The sequence below is a fragment of the Procambarus clarkii genome, chromosome 11, assembly GCF_040958095.1.
Source record: "Procambarus clarkii isolate CNS0578487 chromosome 11, FALCON_Pclarkii_2.0, whole genome shotgun sequence".
In the NCBI taxonomy this organism is placed as follows: Eukaryota; Metazoa; Arthropoda; class Malacostraca; order Decapoda; family Cambaridae; genus Procambarus; species Procambarus clarkii.
Genome location: NC_091160.1, coordinates 31,347,423 through 31,374,734, shown reverse-complemented (window position 1 = coordinate 31,374,734; position 27,312 = coordinate 31,347,423). Strand labels below are relative to the sequence as shown.

Sequence of the window (27,312 nt, the reverse complement as noted above, 5' to 3'; positions counted from 1 at the left end):
AGACTGTAATTACCATAATTGTATCCTCACATTCCTTATGTACATTCTTGTATATGCATAAATAAATAAATAAATAAATAAATAGTATCCACTGGAGAGTTCTGTAATCCAAGAGGATCCCAGACATGAAATAATACAATAGTAGTATCCACTAGAGAGTTCTGTAATCCAAGAGGATCCCAGACATGAAATAATACAAAAGTAGCAACTACTGGACAGGTGTGTAACCCAAGAGGATCCCAGGCATGAAATAATAAACACGTAGTAGCAACTACTGGACAGTTGTGTAACCTAAGAGGCCTGATATAATAGAGAAGTGGTATCCACTGGACAGGTGAGTAACCCAACAGGATCCCAGGCATGAAATAACACACCGTACCAAATGGATATGTTAAATAAAAGTACAAACAAAATGAGAAATTCTGGAAAACTCATCTAATAAAGGTTAATTCCTTTGCATGAAATGAGACTAGTACACCTTCCATGAAGACTCGATTCTCGGAGGAGAATTTAGTGAATCAGGCATACAAGAACACTGATAATATGCCTGGTGGAGAGAAAATGGCAAAGGCATCCTATATGAAGGCACACCACAGATGTCACATGAGGGCCACATGACTATTCGAAAAGGGAAATTCAGAGGGGTTCAATATGAAGGGAAGAATGTCTTTTTTAAATATCTAGTAGTTAGCTAAGAGTACAGTACATACAAGGACCAGGATTAGGTTTTTCTCATGACCACTGCCTAGTAACCAACACAGCAATCTCATGAGATGTCTGACAATAAGTCTGCATTTGCCTTGTGCACTAAGATGACCTTAATTACATGAACCAATTTACTACGAAATGTGAAGATAACCAAGATGGTTTACATATCAAGAAGAATGTTTAACATGGGGCCTGATTATGAAAATGTATAGGAAAACACCATTCAAAGATGAGAAGCATGTCTGGTAAGAATGCAGAGTAATATGTAACTAACATTCAAGATGGAAAACATAGTGCAAATGTAAGAATGTAGAAAATGCATAGTTAAAGAATGAGAAACATTGCATAAAGTAAGAACGTAGAGAAAACATAATTCATGAATGAGATACATTGTATGAAATAATGATTGTAGAGAAAAACAAACATTCATGAATGAGACACATTCTAAAGGTATGGCCCACCTTTGAATCATGCTTTTGTCCACATGCTTATCAACAAGTCATGTTCTGTCACTGATGACAAGAATATTTTAAAACTGTTTTGAGTAGAAACTAATACCTGTACAAGAAAAAATGTGCCAACTTTTCGAAGACCACAAAACCTGTGTTTGATGAGCAAGATGTAAGAAAGATTTTATAAGAAGAGTGACGAGTGTGTTTGATGAGTAAAGTGTGGAAAAGTTGTCACAGCAAGAACCTGACGAGTGTGCCTACGGAGAAACTTCTGGTAAATTAATTTCATGTGGACAATAGGCTTTAATTATTAGATATATCAGAGAAGGAGGAAGAGTTTTGCAAGCTTCCCAAGAACTGTCGTAGTGGTACAATTCATTCGCTAATGGTTCCACACTCTCCATAGCCTCTACCATCTTCTCTAAAACATATGTAGAAGCAAACATTTTTTTCTTCAAGTTAACCAGGTCAGCAATTCTCCTCGGTGCACTTTCTTTATTACAGAATGTGTTCACAGCCTCAGCAAGTTCCAGAATTTCCTCCCAGTTATTTGCACTGTGTCCAACAGTTCTTTTTCTTATACAAGGCACTAACAAGTTCTGGTATATGGTCAGCTTGCAAGCAATAGTTTTTATATAGAGATATTTTTCATTAAATTTCATTTTGTCTTCCAGGTCGAGAAATTTCCTAAAGGACAAATAAATAGACTTAAGCTTCAATAAGGTTTTCACCTCATCAGTTTCCCAGTCAGAATGTTTTACTAAATCAGCTGCAAGGAAAATCATGTCATTAAATGCTTTTTCTATCTCTTTCAGGTGTGTTTGCAAATACATATGAAGGTCATATTGAGCATCATCAACTGCCTGTCTTTGAAGAACTTCACTGTTAGCAGCTCCATTGATGGCACACAGGTGCTGGTCTACAGTGAAGGCATCAGGCAACGTAACCTCTTCCCTGATAAGGCACTCGAAAAGTTCATTTTGGTAGAAGTTGTACAAGGATCTGAAATGGCAAATGCAGAGGTTTAGGAGAGCTAGGGGGGGGGGGATGAAATAGAGGAGGGAGGACAAGAGTATGTGAATGAGGGAGTGTAGGTGGTTGGGGGGGGGGGGTCAGTGAGGGGAATGGTAGGTGTGGGGGGGGGGGGGATGGAGTATGGGGAGGGAAGGTGGTTGTGGAGGGAGGAGGAACTATCAGGAGAAAGTGCCAAGCCATTACGACTACAGTATATAGCACTCGGAAGGGATCATCCCTTTCTTCTGAAATTATTTACTTCATCAGTCAGTGATCTAGTGACATACAAACTATGTTATGAAACTTGGTATTCTCACGCCACTTGGCATTGCATTATGCCACTTGGCATAATGCATTGTGCCAAGTGGCAAAATGCCACATCATTGGCATTATTTCCCATCATTAAGCATTAAGCCAAGCCATTTTATATTGCCTAATGCTATTGTGTTGCTTTACACAATAGCATTAGGCTATTGTGTCTGTTTTGTAAAACTGTCTGTTTTGTGCAGGTTTCGTACGTCCTCATAACACTGCAAATAAATGGGCATAAAATTCAGATATATATACATGCTTACTGCTAATTTACCTCTCCTTGGACACAGTCCTTGTGATGTGGTCACAGATGTGTGCTAGTAACCCTCCAGACACAGTCCTTGTGATGTGGTTGAAGATGTGCTCTGTTAAGATGAGCTTACACTGCCCCATAACGTGCAAATAATCGTATACAGTACTAGAAAATCAACCTTCTTATTCCACTCTGCCAGACAAAATATTTTCCTCATAAGCAAAGGCCTAACATTCATCAGACTAATCATACACTCAACAGCTTGAAGCAAGAATGATCCTATCATGAGTAGCTAGTAACTGTGTAAGCAAGCTTAAATGAATAAATTTAAGAAAGAACACATCACAACTTACTCTTGCTCCTCTTCTGTTTGTGTCAGAACTTCCGTCTCCTGAGAGTAGACGTGCTTTTTATCGGCATCTCTTGGTTCTGGCAACTCTAGTGTGAAAGAAAATTACTGAATAACATTAGTTCTGCTGTTATAGAAAAGTAATAGATAATATAAACTCTGGAGTGTATGGGTAATACTTGAAAATATTAGCTCTGGATTTAAATTAAAACACTGAATAATACAAGTTCTGGAATGCAGCGAAAACACTGGATAATAAAATGCCTATAAAGTTGTCCTTAGCTAATGCCCATATAAATCCGGTGGTTCACCTGGGGGACCCATTTATATTTTCTCCCTCTGCATTAATGCGTAACAGCTTCGCCCTTTTATATTTCACTCAAGGGTGTAGTGCGGCTTCTTTCAGGTTAGCTGATACTCGCCCTTGTTTTATTGGAGTATGTTTAGTGTACACTGTGTTGAGTTCATGTTCTAGGGTTCTTATACAGTACTGAATATACTATGTAAGAACAATAGTATATGGTAGAATATGCTGTAGTGATAGTGATTATATGAGGCAGAATATACTGTAATAATAGTGGTGGTAGTTGTATTAAGAAGAATATACTAGAGTAATATTGGTGGTGGTTGTATGAGTTAGAATATACCATAGTACTTAACTGTAATGTTTATTTGTACCTCATATATGTTCCATGAGTTGAATGGTACGTCTTGAGAGACTAGGAGAGGTGTTGTTGATTCATACTTGATATTTACATTGATATAATATATAATACTGTACATGACTAATAAATCATACACACATACAAAACATACATTTTCAAGTCATAAAAATTCCTGCAATCCTGCAAGAAATTAACATAAAAATATACTGTACTTACTAAGTACAGTACTTAGTAAGTCAGGAAATAGATACTTACTGCAGGTGTCGAGTGCTTCAGGGACCTCGAAATGGTGGTGGTCATCAAACTTGAGCTGCTTTGGCATACTAGATTTGGCACTTTTGTTAGACTTGATGGCATCTATTGCAGAAGGGTGGGCCTCCCTGACACACGTTTTGACATATTGTGGTCCAACAAAGCGGAATATCTTTGAATTCCTTTCTTTAACAAAGATAACCTTTTCAAAATCTTCTGGTGTTGAAGAGAGGAACATCTTCAGGTTATTTAGTTGACGTCTGTGGGTGTACTTTACATATTTCCCAATAAAATTGTCCTTATCTGAATTCCTTTGTCTAATAAAGATCGCCCTTTGAAATTTAGTTGAGGCAGAGCTTGACTTCGTAAGCTTCGGTTTAGTTTTGTGGGAATTATCGACAACTTGAGCCCTACTGGCATTGTTGGATGTTGTATGGCAGGCCTTATTGCCAATTGGTAATTTATCAATGTGTGCTTTACTGACAATATCAGAACTTTCTATATGGGCTTTATAAGCAAAGCGAACTTTTTTGGTAAAGTATATCTTATTGGCATTCTTTGATGTGGTATGATGGGCTTTATTGGTATTCTTTGATGCGGTATGGCGGGCCTGATTGGTATTCTTTGATGCGGTATGGTGGGCCTGATTGGTATTCTTTGATGCGGTATGGTGGGCCTTATTTTTATTCTTTGATGCGGTATGGTGGGCCTGATTGGTATTCTTTGATGCGGTATGGTGGGCCTGATTGGTATTCTTTGATGCGGTATGGTGGGCCTGATTGGTATTCTTTGATGCGGTATGGTGGGCCTCATTGGTATTCTTTGATGCAGTATGGTGGGCCTCATTGGTATTCTTTGATGCGGTATGGTGGGCCTCATTGGTATTCTTTGATGCAGTATGGTGGGCCTTATTGGTATTCTCTGATGCAGTATGGTGGGCCTCATTGGCATTCCTTGATGTGGTATGGTGGGCCTTATTGGCATTCCTTGATGTGGTACGGTGGGCTTTATTGGTATTCTTTGATATGGTGTGGTGGGATTTTTTGGTATTCCTTGATGTGGTATAATGGGGCTCATTGGCATTCCTTGATGTGGCATAATGGGCATCATTGGCATTCTTTGTAGTATAATGGGCCTCATTGGCATTCTCTGATGTGGTGTGGTGGGCCTTATTGGCATGCCTTGGTGTGGTGTGGTGGGCCTTATTGGCATGCCTTGGTGTGGTGTGGTGGGCCTTATTGGCATGCCTTGGTGTGGTGTGGTGGGCCTTATTGGCATGCCTTGGTGTGGTGTGGTGGGCCTTATTGGCATGCCTTGGTGTGGTGTGGTGGGCCTTATTGGCATGCCTTGGTGTGGTGTGGTGGGCCTTATTGGCATGCCTTGGTGTGGTGTGGTGGGCCTTATTGGCATGCCTTGGTGTGGAATGGTAGGTTTTCTTGGTAATCTTTGAATTATCGATTTTGGCATAACTAACCAACTTAATGTTATTGGTATTCACTGATGTAGTTTGAGCATTATCAAACATTTTTGACTTATCACTGATGGTTTTACTGACAACAAATTTATCTATGGGGGCATTATTGGCATTATTTGATGAAGTAAGGTCAACAATGCTGACAATATTTGATAAATTTATTTGACTCTCTTTGACAAGGTGGATTTTATTTACTTTCTTTGACATGGTATGGCGGCCTTTATTGGCATTCTTTGATTTGTAAATGAGGGTCTTGTTGACTGTCTTATTGAAAATGTTTTTTGTTGTGAGGTGGTCTCTACTGGCAAATTTTGATGAAGCAGGATGGGCACCATTGACATTATTATATGTAGTTAAGTGGGCCTTCTTGACATTCTTTGGTACAGCTAATCCAGTCATCGTGGAATTATTTAGCACAATGCTGTTAACCTTCTTCCTCTTATAAACACCAGAGAAGTGACTTTTCTTCACAGCAACTCCAGGTTTACGAGGACCTTGTAATTGGGGGCCATGCTCGTGGTACCTTCCTGTTTTTTAAAGATAAATGCAATAATTTAAAATGATAACATGTCATAAAAATGTACTGAGTGCAATTAAATGTCCTCTTTTTTTTGTGGGGGAGGGGGCTTGATCTCAGTAGCACTAGTAGCTTATGCACTAGACATTACTGATCAGACTTAGACAGCAGCAGGTATCCTAAAAAACCAGCATTGAATGTAAGTAAGTAATTATCAAAAGGAGGCACCAAACCGGGAAGGCTAAGTAGCACCATCAAATGTGCAGAATAATCAGAGGGCGCTAAATATCACCAAGGATGCCAAAACGGGAACAGAAACGCATAAGGCGAACGATATCAAAAGTATCCAATTCACCAAGAATTCTATCGAGGGACAAGTGATCGCGAGGGATGGTTGGAAAGCAAGACACACGCTCGTCCTGGAAGTCAGGACATTCAATAAGAATATGCATGACCGTAAGAGGGACAATACAATTTGGAAAATAAGGAACAGGGCGGCGCTTCATTAAGTGACTGTAAGTTAAGCGCGTATGGTCAATATGCAACCTTGCCAGAGCCGTTTCCCACCTGCGGTTACGATGGTAGGAGGAAGGCCAGGAGGACACGCGACTCTTAAGAGAACGCAGTTTGTTACCAGTAACAGAAAACCAACAATCCTGCCAACGGATAAGGATGGAGGAATGAATAACTGGGTAAAAGTCGGAATAAGGAATACCTTTACAGGAAATGGGACAAGAGCGTACAGCTTCCCTGGTGGCAGCGTCCGCACGCTCATTTAAAGACACACCAATATGGCTGGGAACCCAGCAAAAGTCAACTGACTTAAATTTACTGGAAATAAGAAACAGCCAATGCTGAATCTCGACGACCACTGGATGGCCCGGATTAAATGACCTGAGAGCCATGAGGGCACTACGAAAGTCAACGACAACCACGAAGGAAGATTGACAATGAGAAAGCAGGAGACGAAGGGTATAGAGAATAGCATAAAGTTCAGCTGTGAAGATGCTAGTCTCTGAAGGTAGGCGACACATATAAGTGTGCTCAGGAAAAATAACAGAGTAGCCTACACTGTCCGCAGACTTAGACCCATTGGTGAAGATGGAAATGGAGCGGGAGTGCGAAGAAAAGTGCTCAAGGAAAAGGCGTTTCAGAATCGTAGGAGGGGTAAAAGCTTTAGTGATGCGAATTAAGGATATACAAAACTTCAGAAGAGGGGGGGACTCTCCACAGGGGGAAGGAAGGAACAACATGAGGAGTAACATTATAAATACAAACTGAAAGAGAAACGCGTAAACGAGATAACTGGACAAAAAGGGATGTGGTGAAGAGGAACAGGAACCACAAGAAGGGTAAAAGTTAAAGCATGACAGGCGAGAGGAAGGATGTTGCAAGGACGGCGCATGATAAAGACAATAGCGATCACGGCGATCCTGGAGAGTTAGGAAGCCAGTGTCAACATACAAGCTAAGGGCAGGAGTCGAACGTCGGAGTTGAAAAAGGCACCAGAGTTGAGGCGCAACCCAGTATGGTGCAAAGCATCAAGACGGCAAAGAGTAGAAGGAGAAGCAGATGAGTAAACAGGGCAACCATAATCGAGTTTAAACAAGATGAGAGAGGAATGTAAAGCGAGGAGAGTGCACCTATCCGCTCCCCAAGAAGTATGGGACAAAACTTTAAGGAGGGTAAGGGTATTAGAGCATTCAACTCGGAGGTAAGAGATATGGGGTGACCAAGACAAATGAGTGTCAAAGATTAACCCCAAAAGCTTAGTGGAATCCCTGTACTCAAGGGGATGGCCATAAAGCGGCAAGAGGGACGAAGACCGACATGCTTCCGAGTAAAAGTCATAGCACATGTCTTAGACGTAGAGAACCTGAAGCCATGATCGGTGGCCCAAGATGACACGGCATCAATCACAAGTTGAAGCTATCGTTGAAGGAAAGGCGAATCATCACCCCTGACAGCAAAGGGTAAGAGTGTCGACATAGCGAGCGGAGAAGACGCCAGAAGGAGGAGAGGAAAGAAGACCATTGAGGGCAACCAGAAAAAGAGTAGTGCTCAGAACACTACCTTGAGGCACACCTTCATATTGCTGAAAAGAGGCAGAGATAGTGGCACCAAGCCTGACTCGAAAGGAACGATGAGAGAAGCTTTGGAGAAAGAGAGGGAGACAACCACGAAGGCCAAAAAGAATGAAGTTGGGACAGAAAATTATATCGCCAGATGGTGTCGTAAGCCTTTTCCAGGTCAAAAAGGACGGCAACAACGGAGGCCCTCGCAGTAAAAGCAGTACGAATATAGACCTCCAAATTCACCAGTACATCAGTTGTGCTGCGGCACTTGCGAAAACCAAATTGAGAAGGGTAGAGGTGGTGATGGTGTTCTAAGAACCACATGAGACGAACGTTAACCATATGTTCAAAAAGTTTGCAGACACAACTCATGATGGCAATAGGGCAGAAGTCCTTAGGGGATTTCCCAAGAGACCCTGGTTTCCGGACAGGGAGGACAACGGCATCTAGCAAGTTCTCAGGGACTGACGACGACTCCCAGACCCGATTATACGGACTCAGTAAATACCGCGACGTGCACGGAGGGAGATGACAAAGCATCTCATAATGAATGCCATCGGGGCCTGCCGCCATGCAACCGCAGAGGGCCAAGGCAGACTGAAGTTCAGAGAGAAGGGATCATCATAGGGAAGTCGGAGATGGGTGTAAAAATTCAAGGGACGAGATTCAAGAACAGGTTTACGAAGAAGGAAAGATTGAGGAAGATGAGAACCAGAGCTAACAGATGAAAAGTGGGAACCCAGTTCGGTTACGACCTGCAACGGGTCCGTCACAAGAGTATGATGGAGGTGAAGGACCAGCGAGACATCGGGAACGAACTTACCCGCTATCTAGCGGGTACACTTCCAGATCTGCAGCAGAGGAGTTTCCTCTGGGGAAAAAAGTAAGGGGATAAAGGGAACATCAGAGTGAATCAAGAGAGCAGAAGAGTTAGGAGCCCCAGCAACAGCGGAGGGGAGGGGGGGCTGGTGAGAAAGGAATAGCCATGAAAACAACCAGGACGAGCACCAAGCATCGGCTCCTGGAGACAGACACAGGAGCAAAAACAGTGAAATCAGAAGTTGGAGTGCAAGGAAATTGGAGTAATAAACACGAATGTTCCACTGAAGAATAGACATCGACAAGAAGAGAAAGGGCAGCAACAGAGAATAACAAAGAAACAAAGGTGAAAAGGGAACACAGCACGATAAAGAAGTGCAGGATTAGGATCAGGGTCAGCGAAGTCAGGATTAGGGGTCATGGGTAAACCGAGTCAAGATGGAGGGAAGGGAGCGGGAGGACAGACGGAGGGTCCGGAGAAGGAGGAAGAGGAGGAGGAGGAGGGGGGGGGGGAAACCGAGGGTCAAGGACATCAGCAGGAGGGACAGAAACCAGGGAGTGCACCTCAGCAAGGGCAGCAACCGAGAATGAAGTGGGGGCCAAAGAAACCTCCATAGCAGGAACAGGGGGCGCAACCACCGAAACGGGAGGGGATAGAGTGAAAGAGTCAGAGGTAGGGGGTGAGGAAGAAAGCAAAGCCTTCTTACCCGCCAGGGAGGAGGAAGGAGAGGAGCCAGGCTTTCGCTTCTGACTCAAAGAGACAGGCGTCCCAGCAACAATGTACTGGGCAACAGATTCAAGTGTCTCAACAGGAGAAGCAGAACAAGAGCAATTATGATGGCCACTGGGAAAGCGATGGACATCAGCCCGCACTGACAGGCGACGTGGAGAGTTAAGAGACAGAGGAAAAGGATGGGAAGGAGGATCGGAGGGAGACGAGGAAGAAGACACAGGAGACATGACAGACTGGGTAGAAAGAAGGGGAACCCCAGACAGAGAGGCATGAGGGGGACCCTTTGGGACAGAACTCAAAGGAACAGAAGAGGAGGCTGTGGGCGTGTCTGGGTCTAAAGCCTGGAAACGGTTGTGAGACTGAGGAAGGCGGGAAGGACGAGGAGAGGAAGAGTGCAACACGTGAGCATAAGAGACGTTAGCGTAAGGTGGGAGACATCGAACTTGGTGCCTCGCCTCAGGAAAAGACAAACGTTCCCGGTACTTCAAGTTTAGGACGGCTGCCTCAAGCTTGTAATGTATACACGCGTGGGAGAAGGTAGGGTGGGTCTTACCACAATTGAGGCAGCGAGCCTGGGAAGAAGTGAACTCCGACTTAGAGTGACCTTCGTCCCCACACACAGGACAGAGAGAGACAGTACCGGAGCAGCAGAGGGCTCCATGCCCAAACCTCCAGCACTTATTACAGAGCCAAGGAGAGGGAATGTACTCCTGGACGGAGCACCTGGCACCTGCAAGAATGACAGATGGCGGAAGGGTCCTACCATCAAAGGTAATCTTCACAACCCGAAGGGGATTGACAGCGACGACCACGAGGGGAAAGAGTAAACGTGTCTACCTGGAGAACAGAATGGCCCTGGCCTTCGATGATATGCCGAATATCTTCGTGGCAGTCCTGTAGATTCCGAACACCGGTTGCAACATTGGGTGGGAGGAGAATTGTGCCAACACTGGTATTCAACCTAGTGTTCTTGGAGAACCGAACAGGGATCTTGCTAAGGCAAGATAAGGCGGCCAAGCGGGAGACTGCATCCTGAGAAGGAGCAGCAACGACACATATACCGAGATGGGTAGGGTTGAAGGTAACAGAGGCATCTACTGAATCAACAAGGTGCCTATGGAGGGAGAAATCATCAGGAGGCATAGAATCAAGAAGGAGGAGATGAAAGTATTTGGCCCACAAAGCAGGACCAGACATGGCTTGATACGCATCAGTACGGGAAGGAATCGAGCGAGTGCGGCTGTGGCGTGGACGCTGTTGAGAACCCCCCAGAGAGAGAAGGGTTAAAAGGCGCAGCAGTTACAACTAGAGACTGAGCCATGCTAGGGGGCAAGGTGGTCACCACTGGGGGCTTGGGGCTCGACCCAACCACAGAGGAGGGAGGGGAGCCGAGGGGAGTAGTCAGGAAGGTCAAAGGAGGAGCAAGGTTGGGGCCCAATACAGCGGGGTCTACAGAGCCCAGTCTTCCAACACAGGCCGACTCGGGGGCTTGGTCGCCCACCCCATGAGCCTGAGAAAGTATAAGAGGAACATTAATTGACATGCAAACGAGGAAAGACTCATTCACGAATGTGCCCCCACACCCACCACGGAACCACAATTAGAGGCAGGACACCCAACAAGACATATATTGCCGATCTAGCCAGGGGCCCCCTAGGGGTGCGTCGTGAGTATACGCCCCACAGACGCCACCTTAAGAACCGTCAGTTCGTTGAGATTGGGTTCAGTGACGAAAGGAGGATTGACAATACTGTACAAGGGTCCCCTCGCTCGAGACGTTGGGTACTATAGTTCTATGGGTGCAAGAGTATGCCTCCTCAAACACCCGGGTGTCAAAACAAAAGAAGGCCAAAAGAATGATCAACACAGGCACAAGGTCAACAGGAAATGATGATTAGAAAGAAGCAGAGGAGGGGGGGGGGGTTCTTCTTGAGGTTATCTTAAGATGATTTCAGGGCTTTAGTGTCCTCGCGGCCCGGTCCTCGACCAGGCCTCCACCCCCAGGAAGCAGCCCGTGACAGCTGACTAACACCCAGGTACCTATTTTACTGCTAGGTAACAGGGGCATAGGATGAAAGAAACTCTGCCCATTGTTTCTCGCCGGCGCCTGGGATCGAACCCAGGACCACAGGATCACAAGTCCAGCGTGCTGTCCGCTCGGCCGACCGACTCCTATCCTCCTATTTTTCTCCTCCCCCCCCCAGGGGAAGGGGGGGGGGAGAAAAATGAAACAAAAGGAGAAGTTGTCCAGCGAAATTAGTGAGGGCAGCAGCAGGAGTATAAAGCCACAAAAGGACAGAGGACTGTCCCATGGAGAAATCACACTCCGGCAGTCGCCCACCAAGCCCCCTCACGGCAACAACGAGCCGGAGAGGGAGCATTCAATGTAATGAAATGCCATTTTCTGGGTGAGACCTGGAGGTTCCCTGGAGCTATCCAGGCTGATATGTATATTATTAGACTTTGGCATCAGTCAGTGTAGATGGAGTTCTAGGCCTACCGGAGACCATGAGCTAGAACCTGGCCGTGCAGGTTTTGCTGTGCAGCTAGTTTTACTAGCTGCACAGTACCCTGCACTCCAACCAGTGCAAAAACTACCACTTACCCCAAGGTAAACAAGGAAGGAAACTCCCCCAACACACACGGGGCAGTTAATCACCAAGCAGCAAAAGACCAACAGAGGTAGACCCCAAGGTGACTTGTGGAAGATAACCCCAAGGCCCAAGGGCAGTACTTACAGGCCACTCAGGAAAGAGAACCCTAAACACATGCAGCCTGAGTACCTGTGAATATTACTCCCAGCTAACACGCCACCGTAAGAGCAGTACTGGACACAAGGCAGCACAACACAAGAGAGGATCTGGAGCCACACGACCAAGCCACAATCAAATCAGCCAAGAACTGGTGGGTGGATCGCTGGCACGGTAGGTCTGGGGCTCCCCCTGCCCCCTCCCAGGGAGGGGGGGGAGCTGCACGGACATGCAGCACGGTACGTGTGACATCATGCTTGTTTTCAATTGGGAGTTCTGTCCAGTCGTTAGTCTGTTTTAGTCATTTTAACCAGAATAGGGGTTTGTTTTGAGGCGCTTACCTTTCTGGGTGCCTGGCCCGGTCGATGGCAGACATAGAATGCTCCAAATCCCATGTGCAATTCTATAGGCCATTGCTCCTCGTGCCTCTCTGAGGGGGCCAGGTTCTGGCTCGTGATCCCTGGTCCCTAGAACTCCGTCCACACTGACTGATGCCAAAGTCTAATAATATACATATCAGCCTGGATAGCTCCAGGAAGCTGAAAGGGCTCCCCTCAGAAAAACCATTCATGCCAATTTTTTCTTTTACAAAGTTCGTTTGCAAACAGAGTGGTAGACACAAATGAAATGTGAGGGTGTTGGGTGCCATCCTCATAGGAAGCTTTAAACATACATATGACATTATATGGAAGATATAGCTTAAGCTTATATAGCCACAAGCCACAAGCTTAGCTCTTACCCTGTAACTACACCTATCTAACTACTCATATCAGTACCCAAAATTTTCAATCAAGAGTAACTTACTGGGAGCTTTAGGATTCTTTAAGTTGCAGACACAATAATCTAATTGTTTTCCTGAAATGGCATCAACTATCTTGGTAGGGACAAAGTTGTCATAGCGATGCTCTATAATTTCTTCTGTAGAACTAGAACTATCTTTGTTTACAGGAAGGTAAACTACATTGGGCAACATGCAATTGCAAATGGAATGCTGACGATGCTTAACATTGCAATCCGAGGAACTGTTTGAGGAACTAGAACTCATACAGTTACTCTCTGTTGAGGAATATACTTGGTTAATCATCCTGGTGCTCCATGATGGATGACTCTCTGATGGATGAACCTCAGCCTTATCATCTTTAGTACGAGTGTGATGCTTCGTAGGCTTGTTAGTCTTTTTAGCATTGTGTGAAGAATCTGAAAATCAGATTATATTTAATATACCATAGAAGTCATTCATGTGTATCTCCCTCATAAAGGAGGGGACCCAACTCATGAGCTTTGATGCACAACACACTAAGTCCAATTAGCAGTCTAGTCATTGCTCTAGTCTGGGGTCTTCAACTGGAGAATTAATTCGTACTAGAAAATATATATAGGTTGACAGGATCTGACAGTATTTTTATAATAATTATTCCACAATTATACACAAAAATTTAATTTTATAATTATGGAATATTAACATTAATAGTAGAAGTATTAATTACTATTAATAGTAGAAGCAGGAAGGGAAGTATTGGGTCACGTGAATAGAAATGTCCAAATCTAGGCTGTGCCTTTGAAACTTTCCTTGCTGTCTTGTCACCCTTGACAGATCACGATGCTTGAGGAGAGCAAAGATTAATCATACAACTAAAGCGAACTGCCCACTACAACACACACACACACAGGAAACATCTACAAACACAAGATTCCTCCTGGGCTACTACACATTCCAAAATTAGAAAAATACACTACCGCCACACAACTACCTCCAGCCATTGACAGGGGGGATGGCCCTGACAACCAGATTCAGGGGAAGGAGAAAACAAGGTTAAGCCTGTCTCACTCTTAAGACTCTGGAAAGACAGGGGCCAACAAGCAGATATTGGGAGCTTCTGAGGTACCATCCAGGAACGAGCATTTCATTACATTCATTGCTGTATTTCTGGCAGCTACTTTGGTTTCTCCCCCTAGCTTCCTCCCCTCAGTGCAATAAAGAGTTATGGTATAAAACTTCAATATAAAACAATAACCTAAATAGGATCTTACCAAAAAAAGTAGAAGCAGACAATTCAGGGTGTAGTAGGCAAAGACATTAGACCCAAGTGAAATGTCCAAATGTGACAGTGCCACCAAGTGTGAATCAGGTCTGGTTTTATTTATTTTCATTTATTTATGTACAGTACTGTATATATACAAGAGTTCTTACATTCTTGTACAGCCACTAGTACGCATAGCATTTCGGGCAAGTCCTTAATCCTATGTTTCTGGAATATGACCCCGCGAAAAATCGCTTAACAACTAAGTACCCATTTTACTGTTGAGTTAAACAGAGGCTACAGTTAAGGATTTGCACCCAGTAAATCCTCCCCAGCCAGGATACGAACCCTGGACAAAGCAGGTATGTAAGTGCTGGCAAAATCCTGTTAGATCTCTAAAAAACCCAGGTCCTAACACTGGCAATGAGACTCAAAATTAACCAAGAATACTTCCATACATGCTTCCATAGGTCAAGGATGTGTGTAAACAAGCTCAAGGCTGACCGAGCTTAACCACTAGTTAATATTCTAAGAGAGTTGAGCTGCAGTGGAAGGAGGCATAATGCTGCTTTGAGAGAGAGAGATGAAGGCACACCCATAATGTCCTGGAGGTAACAATATTGTGAGGGATGGGAGAATGGTGGGGGGTTAGGAAGTGTGAAGAAGGGAGGGTGGCAGAGGGTTTGGTGAAGAGAAGGTGGTGAGGTCTTGATGGTAAAAGGGAGGCAATTCTTGGTGGTGTGAGGGAGAGTGATATAGGCCCAGTAGTTTAACCCTTAGACCGTGCATATTACTACAAATTTAGGGAGCATAACATCGAAAAATATTCAAATTATGTAAAAATAACTTAAAAACGTTAAACAAATCTCCAAAGCTTCAGAGTCTTGAAACTCTCATAAATATATTTTCAGAAATTGATTTTAGACGAATTTTTGAAAAATAAGAACAGCGCATAATAACTGTAACTGAAGGATTATGCAGTAATAAAGAGATGCAAGCACCTGTCCTATGCTCAAAGAAGAAGAATAGTAGTAAGAAGTGTCTACAAAGTGGATATTTAGTTGGTGCCTTTATATCATTGCCAAGTAATACATATTAACACAAAACATAATACTGTATATAACTATGTTAATATGATCTATTTTGTTATATATCATATAAATACATTGTCCAATGTTAATATATATTAATTTCATCAATGTCCCAAAAATATATTTGGCAGGGGGGGGGGGGATTTTTTTTTTTTAAGATTTTACTTATTTTTTCTCCTTCGTTTATTATCTGATTTTATTTTAACCTTTACATCCTGGAGAATGCACATGTTTTCATAACTATGTGAAGATAGAATGAAATTGGTCAACAAATAAGTCAGTCACATCTAGAAAAACTTGGGACTTTTTTAATTTTTTTTGCTGATTTTTTTCTCTGATTTCAAACTCTATTTTTTTTGTCTCTTTAGGTTGTTTTGATGATTAAGGACCATATTAGGGCTTTTTCACTTATATGAAGGATACCATAAATATATCCCCTAAATCATTATATTTATTATAATTATCCCTATATTTTGTGTTTTTTGGGCATTATTTTTCCTAGACTTCATTTCAACACATATTGACCTACAACTTCCACATATTCGAGTACGAATGCCAAACAATATTTATTAAAATATACAATTAAATTAACAAATTAAAACTACCTTTATTCATTGTTGATAACTTCAACTTCAATTATCTCTGAAACTTCTACTCAATTCTACTCAAATCTCTGAATATCTCTGAATATGTTAGACATTAAGTCACTGCACATTCTCTCATGTGTATTATACATATATAAAACGCTAAACTATAATGCCAATCCTGATCTCAAAAGTTTCATAGAAGGTTGTAACAGAACACATGAGCACCACACCAGAAATAAATACAGTTTTGATATTCCTAGAGTACGACTTAATCAAACCAGAAATGCTCTACAAATCAAGGGGCCCAGAATGTGGAATGACCTTCCCAACCATGTTAAAGACAGTACCTCTCTCAACCAGTTTAAGTTAAAAACGAAGCTATACCTAATAAATTCCCTGTAACCTACCTTACCCCTCTATTGTCAACCCATGTATGTTTTTTTTTTTTTTTTTTTTTTTTTTTTCAAATCAACGCTGTTTGAATGTAATTTTCTGTAATAATTTGTAATTGTATTTGTGCTGCTTTTTCAACAATGTTCCCCCCTCTTTTACCTCTATTTTTATTTGTACTCAACGCATTTTTTTCTTTTTACCCATTAGTTTTAAGCTTTAGTCATTAGTGTTTTTTCCTGCCCGAAACGCTTTGCGTAATAGTGGCTTTAGGCATTGTATGTACTAGCTTTATCTATAAAGCCAACAAACTTTGTAAAATCTCTTTATGTATGTACCTTTACCTAAATAAAAATTATTATTATTATTATTATTATTACTTGAGTTTCAACTTTGAGTGGCTTCTAAAATTCCAGTTATTAACCGATTCTCACTATTTTGACATATTGTGTGCTCTGCTGTCTGTTCTACAATCCCATCAGAATGGATTTTTCATAAACTTTATACATTTGAGTTATAATTTTTTTGTCTAAATTTGCCACATATTTCATGTCCTATTGACGATTTTTTTACAGTAAACAATACTAAAAACCTATATTCTAATTTACTGAAAATGAAGATCATATGCTATTCTGAGAGAATAACAACAGTAAAATTCTGAGAGAATAATAACATTAATGATAGTTATAATAAATAATAATAATAATAATAATTTATTTAGGAAAAGTACATACATAGTTGCAGAGTCACAGTACAAACATTCAATTTGATTTAAAGAAAGAGGTAGTACATACAATACCTAAAGCCACTAGTACGCATAGCGTTTCAGGCAATGCTTGAGTTTCGGGCAGTTCACATTTTTTATTCTGAATTGAAAATCTGAAGATTTCAATATTCAATTTTAAAATTAATTTTGATTCTCTAGTTTTTCAAGTTACACTGTGATCATTTAGACAAAGTTGGAGCATTTGTCTAGTTGATTATGCAAAAAAAATTGGAAAGTGTTTGTGCAAGTTTTAAAAACTTATCTTAAATTATTTTTTGTCAAATCATATATGTATGTATTGTGCAGTCTATGGGTTAAGGGCGAGTGGGTGGTAGGGTTTAGTGGTATGAGGGTGAAAGGGTGGCAGGAGCTCTGTAATGTTAGGGTTAGGAGGTGGCGGCAGCTTGGTGGTGTTGGTGGTGTGACGGAGAGTACCTTCCACCACCATGCAATCATTGGCTTCAGTTTTGAAATCCATAAGAACGTGACAAAGAAGCAGTATGGCAGTTAAATTAATGATATAAATAGTCAGGCAAGCAGTAGATCATACAAGTGGTCTGACAAGCCAGTCACCAATATTCTGTCAAGTCACTCATAAATAGCCTATGAGGTCAGCCATCAGTAGGAAAGTCAAGCAAGCAAGGAGTCACATCCAGTCAACAGACGCAGTCAATGAAACAGACACAGTCAAGGTTAGGGTTGTTTGCCCATAGCAATGATCATCTGATTTGTTAACCTCAGGATTTATTTACCTCGAAGCAGCAGACTGTTTTGTTCTGCCTAACCTTTCTGGCGGGTTTTCTCGGTATCTCTGATCCTAAAAGCCTCAGGTCGGCTATACCAACATGAAAGCTACAGGGAGCTACTGAGGAAGTCTCTCAGAAAAATACATGAAAGTAACTACGGTAATAATAATAAATATTTTTAGATGAAATACTGTACTACAGAAGAATCAAATCAAATGTATATGCAAGTTAAAAATTTACAACAACAACAACAAAACACTAGTCTTGAAAAATGACTATACAAAATCAAACAAAATGCAGTAATGACAAGCATGAAAAACCTGTAGTGTAAGAGTTAGTGCTCATGGTGGTGTCCTTGGTGTCCTTAGAGGGGTGGCTCTTAGAAACAGCAGTAGTACTGTGTGAAGTATTACTCTTATCCTTGGCTGCTCTATCTGATGTGCCCTGGGAGCACTTTGTGGACTCATCCCGTACAGAAGAATCATCCTCACTGATAATCATTTCATATAAAAGCTTTGTCCATTTAATGAAATAATCCTCATCGATGTCGACGTTCTGTGTACCAGGACTCCCCTGTTCGTGATGCCTTGGTACTTTGCTGCTGTACTGGGAACACTTGTCTGTAATGGCAGCATACATTAGTGCTCATTGTAATGACTGGTATGTAATGCCAAACTTTTGTTTTATTAAGATCAATGCCTTGTTTTACTTTTTAAATGTCAGTTTTATTTTATATATGACCAAAATCATGTGTTTTTTGGTTAATTGGCTGAATTCCTGGAGACAATAAAAAGATGTGTGGAGTCCACTGGGATTCATTCTTTTACTGAAGTGTTATAGATACATTATTGCATATGTGTTAATGTAAAATAATTCAAAGAAATACAATAAATATAAAGGCATTTGATTACATCCCCCTTACATCATAAGCCTAACAAAAATAAATTAACAAGGCGAGTATGAGATGTCAACAAGCTGACTGATTGATTGTCATTATGATTTATTACTCTACATACTGCACCTTCAAAAATTCAGACTACTAAGTAGATAGTGGCCTTCAGGTAAACAACAGGTCTCTTTATGTAAAGGAATCAAATCCACTTACAGAAGTTCCACTCTGAAATTCAGATTTCTAAAAACAACCCAGGTTCCAGAAAGGTTCCATACAACTTCTTCCACTCTACCAATTACCGTTGGAGTGCCACAGGGCAGCATCTTAGGACCTCTTCTATTTCTTATATATATAAACGATCTGCCTAATGTCTCTAATATTCTCAAACCTATATTGTTTGCTGACGATACTACCCTTATCTACTCAAACCTCAACCCACATACACTAAATAATGTTGTGAATAATGAATTAAAAAAAGTCCACTTATGGATGTCAACGAACAAACTAACATTAAACATCGAAAAGACTTACTACATCTTATTTGGAAACAAATCATCAAATGCAATTCAGCTACAGATAGACAACATTAACATCAGTAATAAAAATGATGGCAAGTTTCTTGGCCTATTCCTAGACAAGAGACTCAACTTCAGCACCCACATTCAACACATAACTAAGAAAGTCTCTAAGACAGTTGGTATACTCTCCAAAATCAGATATTATGTTCCTAACTCTGCTCTCCTCTCACTATATTATGCACTAATCTACCCCTATCTTAATTATGGTATCTGTGCATGGGGGTCTACCACTGCAAACCACCTTAAGCCCATCATCACACAGCAAAAATCTGCTATCAGAATAATAACTAACTCTGCTTTCAGACAACACTCAGCTCCCTTGTTTAAATCTCTAAACTTGCTAAATATTAACTCCCTCCACACATTCTCTTGTGTCAACTACATTTACAAAACCCTGTTCTTAAATGCAAACCATGCTCTGAAACTCTCCCTGGACAGATGTAATAGGACCCATTATCACCACACCAGAAATAAATATCTCTTTGATATCCCCAGGGTCAAACTTAATCTGTGTAAACACTCTATGCAAATTAAGGGACCTAGTCTATGGAACTCACTCCCTAGTGAATTGAAAAACTGTAAAACTTTTGCCTTATTTAAAAGCAAAACCAAAAAGTACCTAACTTCATCTATTTAGTTTCCTACACTGAGCTTTAATTTGCTCTGTACCTAGTGGTACCCAATCTCCTAATTTTTATGTAATATCAAACAACCTTATCATTGTGTTCATTGCTGTCTTCTTTTATGTGCTAGCCATATGCTGTATTGTGACTACCAATTTTTGTCAACTACCATTCAAGCTGTCATTGCAATCAATCTTATATTGTTTCTGCTGTATTGTGCCTACCAATTTGTTGTCAACTACCATTTTAAGCTGTCATTGCAATCAATCATAGCTACCTATGTGCTTTAATATACTGTACCTATAATTTTCTCTCATCTTTTTTTTTTTTTTCATTCCATGTAATCTGTTATCATTTTTTTGTCTATAAATTTTGCAAGTATTTACCTCCTTAAAATTTTCTTAGATTAAGGACCTGCCCGAAACGCTGCGCGTGCTAGTGGCTTTACAAGACTGTAATTACCATAATTGTATCCTCACATTCCTTATGTACATTCTTGTATATGCATAAATAAATAAATAAATAAATAAATAAATAAATCAGTTCACACTGTTAAGTAATTTCTATCAAATCCTAATATTTCTTTATTTTGCCACTTTGATTTTTTATTTGTAAATACTATTCAAAATAATTCAATTACATTTTCAGAAATGTTTGATTAAATTTGCGCTGTACTATAAATTGTACAAATGAGTTTGATCATGTTAATTCTTTTGAGGCATTTAGACCTACTATGTGCAGCGACTGTGTCTTTTCTTACAAGAGTGGTCTGACCTCTCGTTACTCTAGCATTTCCACTAGCTTCTCTTCTGTTATATTGTTATTTGTGAGCTAAAGCAAATGGATACATCAGACAAGGGTAAGAGGAACTTTCTTATGGATAATAATGCTGTGTTATTAAAAGTATGGGTTCGTGGTTGGAAAAGAAAGCAGCTGGCAGAGCAGTATGGCACTGGTACTATAGTGTTGTTTCTGACATTAAAACACAGAGGAAGCCAATCATTTAGTTTGTGAATAAAACGAAGAGCAATGGTGGAAAGAGAAGCAACATAAATTCAATGAAACCTAAGCATGAGGATATGGATCATGAGGTTGATCTAAGATTAAAAAGCATTGTTGGTGGTGCACTGCCAGTAGCTAGCTAAAAGACCGGTGTTAACCATGGGCAATGAAGACTTTAACCACTGCACTGCGCAAAGCGCCTTTAGGCGCTCAGAGAGTTGTGCTTTTTGTTTTTTAATTTGGCTATATTTTAATGTTTTTTAATGTTTTCATTACTATTTGTGTTTTGAAATGGAAATAGTTGACTTTGGAAACATTTTGACATTAAATTTACCTGAACATTTGTAAAAATAACAAAAATATGTCCTTGACAATTGCACCAAGACGTTTTTGCCGAAAATAGGTGAGCAGTGCAAGGGTTAAGGCCAGTTTATGGTGACCACAGAAATTTTTAAACATGTCATGACATAGTAAAGTAATATAACTGCATTTTGCTGCATTTGTGCTGCTTCTGGGTTATCATGGCCAGCCATAATAATAATATTATTACTGCTCTACAAAAAGGTAAATGAAGATAAAGTATTAACATTTCATATTTTTACATGCATAATTATTATTTATTTTTATTTATATATGCAAGATTTATTACATTCTTGTACAGCCACTAGTACGCGTAGCATTTTGGGCAAGTCCTTAATCCTATGTTCCCTGGAATACAACTCCCGCGAAGAATCGTTTTTACAACCAAGTACCCATTTTACTGTTGAGTTAAACAGAGGCTATGGTTAATGAATTGCACCCAGTAAATCCTGCCCAGCCAGGATACGAATCCAGGACAAAGCGCTCGCGGAACGCCAGGTGAGCGTCTTGCCACTATGCCACGGAGACTGCTAAATCATGCATGCTGAATATATATGCATGCTAAATCATTATTTATATACTGTATTAGCTTTGTCTGAATATGCTATAAATTATTATACCATTTTCTATAAGAAAACTAGAAAATCCAGTTGGAGTGAAGAATATAATCTGGATTTTATGAGACAAGCATATACTAGCTTGTGAAATGGGAATATGTACTCCTAAGGCAAAGTCCAAGAATAAAACGCTATTCCTGTAGCTATAAATAAATATCACACAAAGTTAGAAGAAAAGAGGTGATATGATCACTACATATAAAATAGTAACGGGAATCGACAAAATTGAGAGGGAAGAATTCCCGAGACCTGGAACTTCAACAGTAAGAGATTATAGATTTAACCTAACTTAAAAAAGCTGCTGAAGAAATATATGAAAATTCATTTTCGCAAACAGAGTGGTAGACGGTTGGAGCAAGTTAAGTGAGAAGGTGCCTGATGGCTGAGGGAACAGTGCTCGGTGTTCGTAGTCCTAAGGGTCCGGGTTCAATACCCTACGGAGGCGGAAACAAATGGGCAGAGTTTCTTTCACCCTAATGCTCCTGTTCACCTAGTAGAAAACAGGTACCCGGGAGTTAGACAGCTGCTACAGGCTGCTTCCTGGGGATGTGTGTGTGTGTGAAAATTAGGATTATGGACTTGCCCAAAATGCTATGAATGCTAGTACAGTAGCTGTACAAGAATGCAAGAACTCTTGTATATATAAATAAATAAAATAAATAAAAAATAAATAAAAATAAAAAGGTCAGTAGTTTCAAAGTGTTATATGACAAGAGTACTGGAAAGACAGGACACCACAGGCATAACTCTCATCCTCAAAGTACACTTAGGTAATTACACACATCATAAAAACTAAAGGAACAACAGAAGATAACTTACCAGTTATATTGCAAGTTTCAGCACTTTGCACACTATGATAATGAGGTACTGAATGCTTCCTTTTCCTTGAACACCTGGCCTTAATATTATTTTGTAGTGCACACAACAGATCATTTGCAATTTTTTGTACATTCTTTGAGTTGTTTAATGAATCACAGTGATCAGATATAGATTGTGTTCTCTTTGAAGGCAAGCCGACTCTCTTGATGATCTTCTTTGGGCGGTGAAATATATGGTAATATTCTGAGCTATGTCTTTTGTTCTTTGAACCCGGGCAAGTTTTCTTGGTCGTCTTTGTGTTGTGTAATGCATGATAATCATTAGAGCTAGAATTGGTTCTTTTTGAAGGCAGGTGGAGTTTTTTGACAGACATTTTCATGTCTGAACTAGAACACCTGCTCATTGAAGAGTGTTATTAAGACCTTCTTGGTATTGTATGAAGAATGTTCACAATACAGTTCAGATATAGCAAATATGATCTTCTCTAGATACTGTGGCACAGTAAAACTGACCTTTTTAAGTCTCCCTAATGTAAGAAACCATTCTTTGGAATATTAAATCAATGGAGAGTGTGAATTAAAACTAGCAACAATGTAAGGTATCCAGGGGGCCCTTCGGTAGTCTTCCTATGATCGTTATGCTGTCTCTATCTGTGGGTGGTTAATTTTATTATTAACTTTTTTTAAGTTTAATAATTGCAGTAATGTATACAGTAATTAAACAGTCATGACAATAATAAAGAGGAACATTAGTCAAATGCTAAGGAAAGCAATAGAGGTTTTCCTTATCTTGCTTTCCCAGTTGCATATCTACCCACACCAGTAATTTTTTTTTTTTTTTTTTTTTTTTTTTGAGATATATACAAGAGTTGTTACATTCTTGTACAGCCACTAGTACGCGTAGCGTTTCGGGCAAGTCCTTAATCCTATGGTCCCTGGAATACGATCCCCTACCGCGAAGAATCGTTTTTTCATCCAAGTACACATTTTACTGTTGCGTTAAACAGAGGCTACAGTTAAGGAATTGCGCCCAGTAAATCCTCCCTGGCCAGGATACGAACCCATGACATAGCGCTCGCGGAACGCCAGGCGAGTGTCTTACCACTACACCACGGAGACTTTCATGAACTGTGCTTAAATGCACTATAACTATACAGTACAGTATATGGATATAAATGCACCATAAATATAACTGGATATAAATGCACCATAAATATATCTATACCTATAGGAGGTACTGTATATATATATATATTTATGTGTTGTGTTATAAACACACAAAAATGTTTGTCTGTCTGTCCAGAGTTGGAGGGCCAGACACATGGAGTTAGCCACACCCAGATTTGTAGGGAGAATGGTCTGGGGTATGGTATGGACATAGGCTGCTCAGGGTAGGCCTATGTTAAATACTTTACAAAATATAGCCTGCAACCAAATGCCCGTGATTTTCATGAATTCGGAAATGAAATCATGGATGTGTTGTCTGTAGTGTGCTGAAGTTACTCCTACTGTTCACTTATGCATTTTCATGATTTACTTTATATATAAACAGAAATATCTATTTGTTTGAGGTTGGATGGGCAATTGGGGAAGTATAGGGAGATGGTGGTGAGTTGGAAGGTTGTTGTTGTTGGAAGTCGGAAAGTTGGAAGAGCCAGAGCTCAACCCTCACAAGCACAACTAGGTGAGTACCCACTAGCAGGTACCAGAGTACTAGTCTAACACCGTCACCTTCCATACTAACTACCTTCGGGGTCAGGTTATGGTGCCCTCCTCACAGAGAAGGTAATCAGGGCGGTCCGTCTAATTACCACAAGCTACCAAAAGCTACACAAAGCTTCCTGGCAATACGTTGGTAATGAATAAATATGATATGTTGTTCCAACCATGTTAAAGACTGTACCTCTCTCAACCAGTTTAAGTTTAAGTTAAAAGCGAAGCTATACCTAATAAATTCCCTGTAACCTACCTTACCCTTCTATTGTCAACCAATGTCTGTTTTTTTCTTTAAAGAGCGCTGTTTGTCGACATAATTGTATTTGTGCTGCTTTTTCATCTATGTTTTCATTTCTTGTTTTCATTCTACTCATTATGCTCAATTAGTATTAAGCTTGTCATTTAAGTTTATCATGCCCGAAACGCTTTGCGTAATAGTGGCTTTAGGCATTGTATGTACTAGCTATACCTATAAGTTAAACAATCCTTGTAAATATTTATTGTATGTATGTACCTTACCTAAATAAAATTGTATTGTATTGTATTGTATTGTATTGTATATATTTACTCATTATAATGTTGGTGCTGAATGTACAACACAAAAAAACATAATTTTAATCTGAAAAAGTATCTTTTTATAAGAAATTAGATGAAAATAAAGAGCTGTTGGCGCCAAATCAAGTCGACGATCCAAGCGTCGGTTAGGTTAGGTTAGGTTAGGTTAGGTTAGGTTAGGTTAGGTTAGATTAGGTTTGGTTTGGTTTGGTTAGGTTAGGTTAGGTCAACCTAACCTAACCTAACATATCATATTTATTCATTACTAACGTATTGCCAGGAAGCTTTGTGAAGCTTGTGTAGCTTGTGGTTGCTTGCGGTAATTAGACGGACCCAATCAGGGTACCCAGGGGCAGCCCCACACCTCATAAAGACAGGCTATTTAACACAAGGGGCACACGCACTAGGGGACACAGGCGGAAACTGAATGCCCAAATGAGCCACAGAGATTTTAGAAAGAACTTTTTTAGTGTCAGAGTGGTTGACAAATGGAATGCATTAGGAAGTAATGTGGTGGAGGCTGACTCCATACACAGTTTCAAGTGTAGATATGATAGAGCCCAATAGGCTCAGGAACCTGTACACCTGTTGATTGACAGTTCAGAGGCGGGACCAAAGAGCCAGAGCTCAACCCCCCGCAAGCACAATTAGGTGAGTACTGTACCCACAAGGTACAGCTGCACCTGCTCCTCGCCCGCCCTCTAGCCACTCTTATGTGAGTTATGAACCCTCCACTCTTCAGGTATTTTTTTATGTATGTGAACGTGTCTACAAAATTATTATTATTATTTTAGTACGTTTGTTATTCATTATTATTACTGCTGTTACTACTTACACGGTCAAGGGATATTTACATAATATACCCTAGTTAGGCATGCAGGTCCCTGGTGCTGGGAATGTATCCGTTTTCTATTGACGTGTTCCCTGGGAGCACCGCACTGTTCCCTGCACGAGTCCCAAGTGAGAATTGGCAAAATATTAAGAAAGTTTCATTTAATTATGAAAATTGATCCGCGGATATATAAATCATGATCAAATCTGCTTGTATAATTCAATATGAAAATTTTCGAACCTTTTTATCACCTTCATTTTGGATCCAAATTAAATGATTAAAATTTGCAAATTTATTTAAATAGATATTACCTAAATTTAGCTTTGATTTCTTAATTTTTTCTCAAAACAAAATTATAATTTTAAACAACATGTAAATCAAAACAATAAATTATGAATTTGATAATTAATTTGCCAAATTTCACATAAAATAATTGTGATTAAATTTGGGTTATCAGTGATTCGTGGTGGGGAGGCGCATGATGGTGGCTACAGCATACTTACCTGGCACAGGAGACACCGTGATCACGAAGGCGGTTTTCCCAAGGCGAGGCTCACCATTGCACTCCGGTGGCGCTGACCCTTGCGATTAACCCAAATGTGGTTAACTCGAGTGCGAAATTTTTGTTAGCAGGGGACTGCGTTCGCGCTATCCCCTTAATAATCTCTTAAATTGTCAAGATTGTCGTTAAAGGGCAAGCTGACCTCTCTTACCTTCCTCTCTTATCTTAGGTAGTAGTACCTGTTTGTTGTTAGGTGAACAGGTGCATCAGGTGATAGGAAACTCACCCAACTATTCCTGGGGACCATCAACCAGTAAACCACGTTTGGTCCTATTCATTTCATAGATGACCAGACATATGTACTATTATAGGCCTAGAACTGCTGGAAGCAGTTAGGTCTTATATTTATGTTGCGGTTAAAAAGACTTATTGGTTTGTCCAAATTCAATAATATAGAAGTATAATGGAGGTAATCTCAGCCCCCTCTGTCCTGGTGGAGTGCAGGCATATGCTCCTCTCATGAAATACATGTTTAATCAATATTTATCATGTTATATATACATCACGTTATTGTGATTTCTGTATGTATTTATAGTCATAGTGGCTTCAATCCCCGACCATCCAAGTGGTTCGACACCATTCCTAACACCCCCGCCCCATCCCAAACCCCCCCCCCCTTCCTTATGCTATATAGTCGAAATGGCTTGGCACTTTCACCTCCCAGTTTCCCTTCCCTTCACACTTTTCCTTAATAATTTCTTCTTCTTTCCACATAGAAGTGACCTCCGAGTCAGTCGCATATAGTCCTGGGGACCATTCAGGCTTGTTCGCATTTGTGTTCCT

At 40.5% G+C, this 27,312-nt stretch overlaps 1 protein-coding gene and 1 non-coding gene across 6 annotated transcripts; one reads left to right on the top strand and one right to left on the bottom strand.

The window, feature by feature from the left end:
- On the bottom strand, positions 1-26,095 carry LOC123758501 (serine-rich adhesin for platelets). Of its 5 annotated transcripts, none has more exons than XM_069322480.1 (7): positions 25,971-26,095; positions 22,866-23,515; positions 18,295-18,594; positions 13,178-13,570; positions 4,009-6,006; positions 3,093-3,177; positions 1-2,162 (listed from the first exon to the last, which is right to left on the bottom strand). In XM_069322480.1, exons 2-7 carry the CDS (start codon positions 23,266-23,268, stop codon positions 1,418-1,420), a joined length of 3,924 nt encoding a protein of 1,307 aa, XP_069178581.1. In that variant the 5' UTR covers positions 23,269-23,515; positions 25,971-26,095; the 3' UTR covers positions 1-1,417. The 5 variants fall into 5 exon arrangements, 4 of the variants coding, with proteins under 4 accessions (XP_069178581.1, XP_069178582.1, XP_069178583.1 ...); XM_069322481.1 differs by lacking the exon at positions 25,971-26,095 and adding an exon at positions 25,804-25,856; XM_069322482.1 differs by lacking the exon at positions 25,971-26,095 and adding an exon at positions 25,721-25,803.
- A 367-nt stretch (positions 26,096-26,462) lies between these two features.
- On the top strand, positions 26,463-26,625 carry LOC123758563 (U1 spliceosomal RNA). Its single transcript, XR_006772905.2, has one exon. It is a non-coding gene; the product is annotated as a U1 spliceosomal RNA (small nuclear RNA).
- Positions 26,626-27,312: the final 687 nt, after the last annotated feature.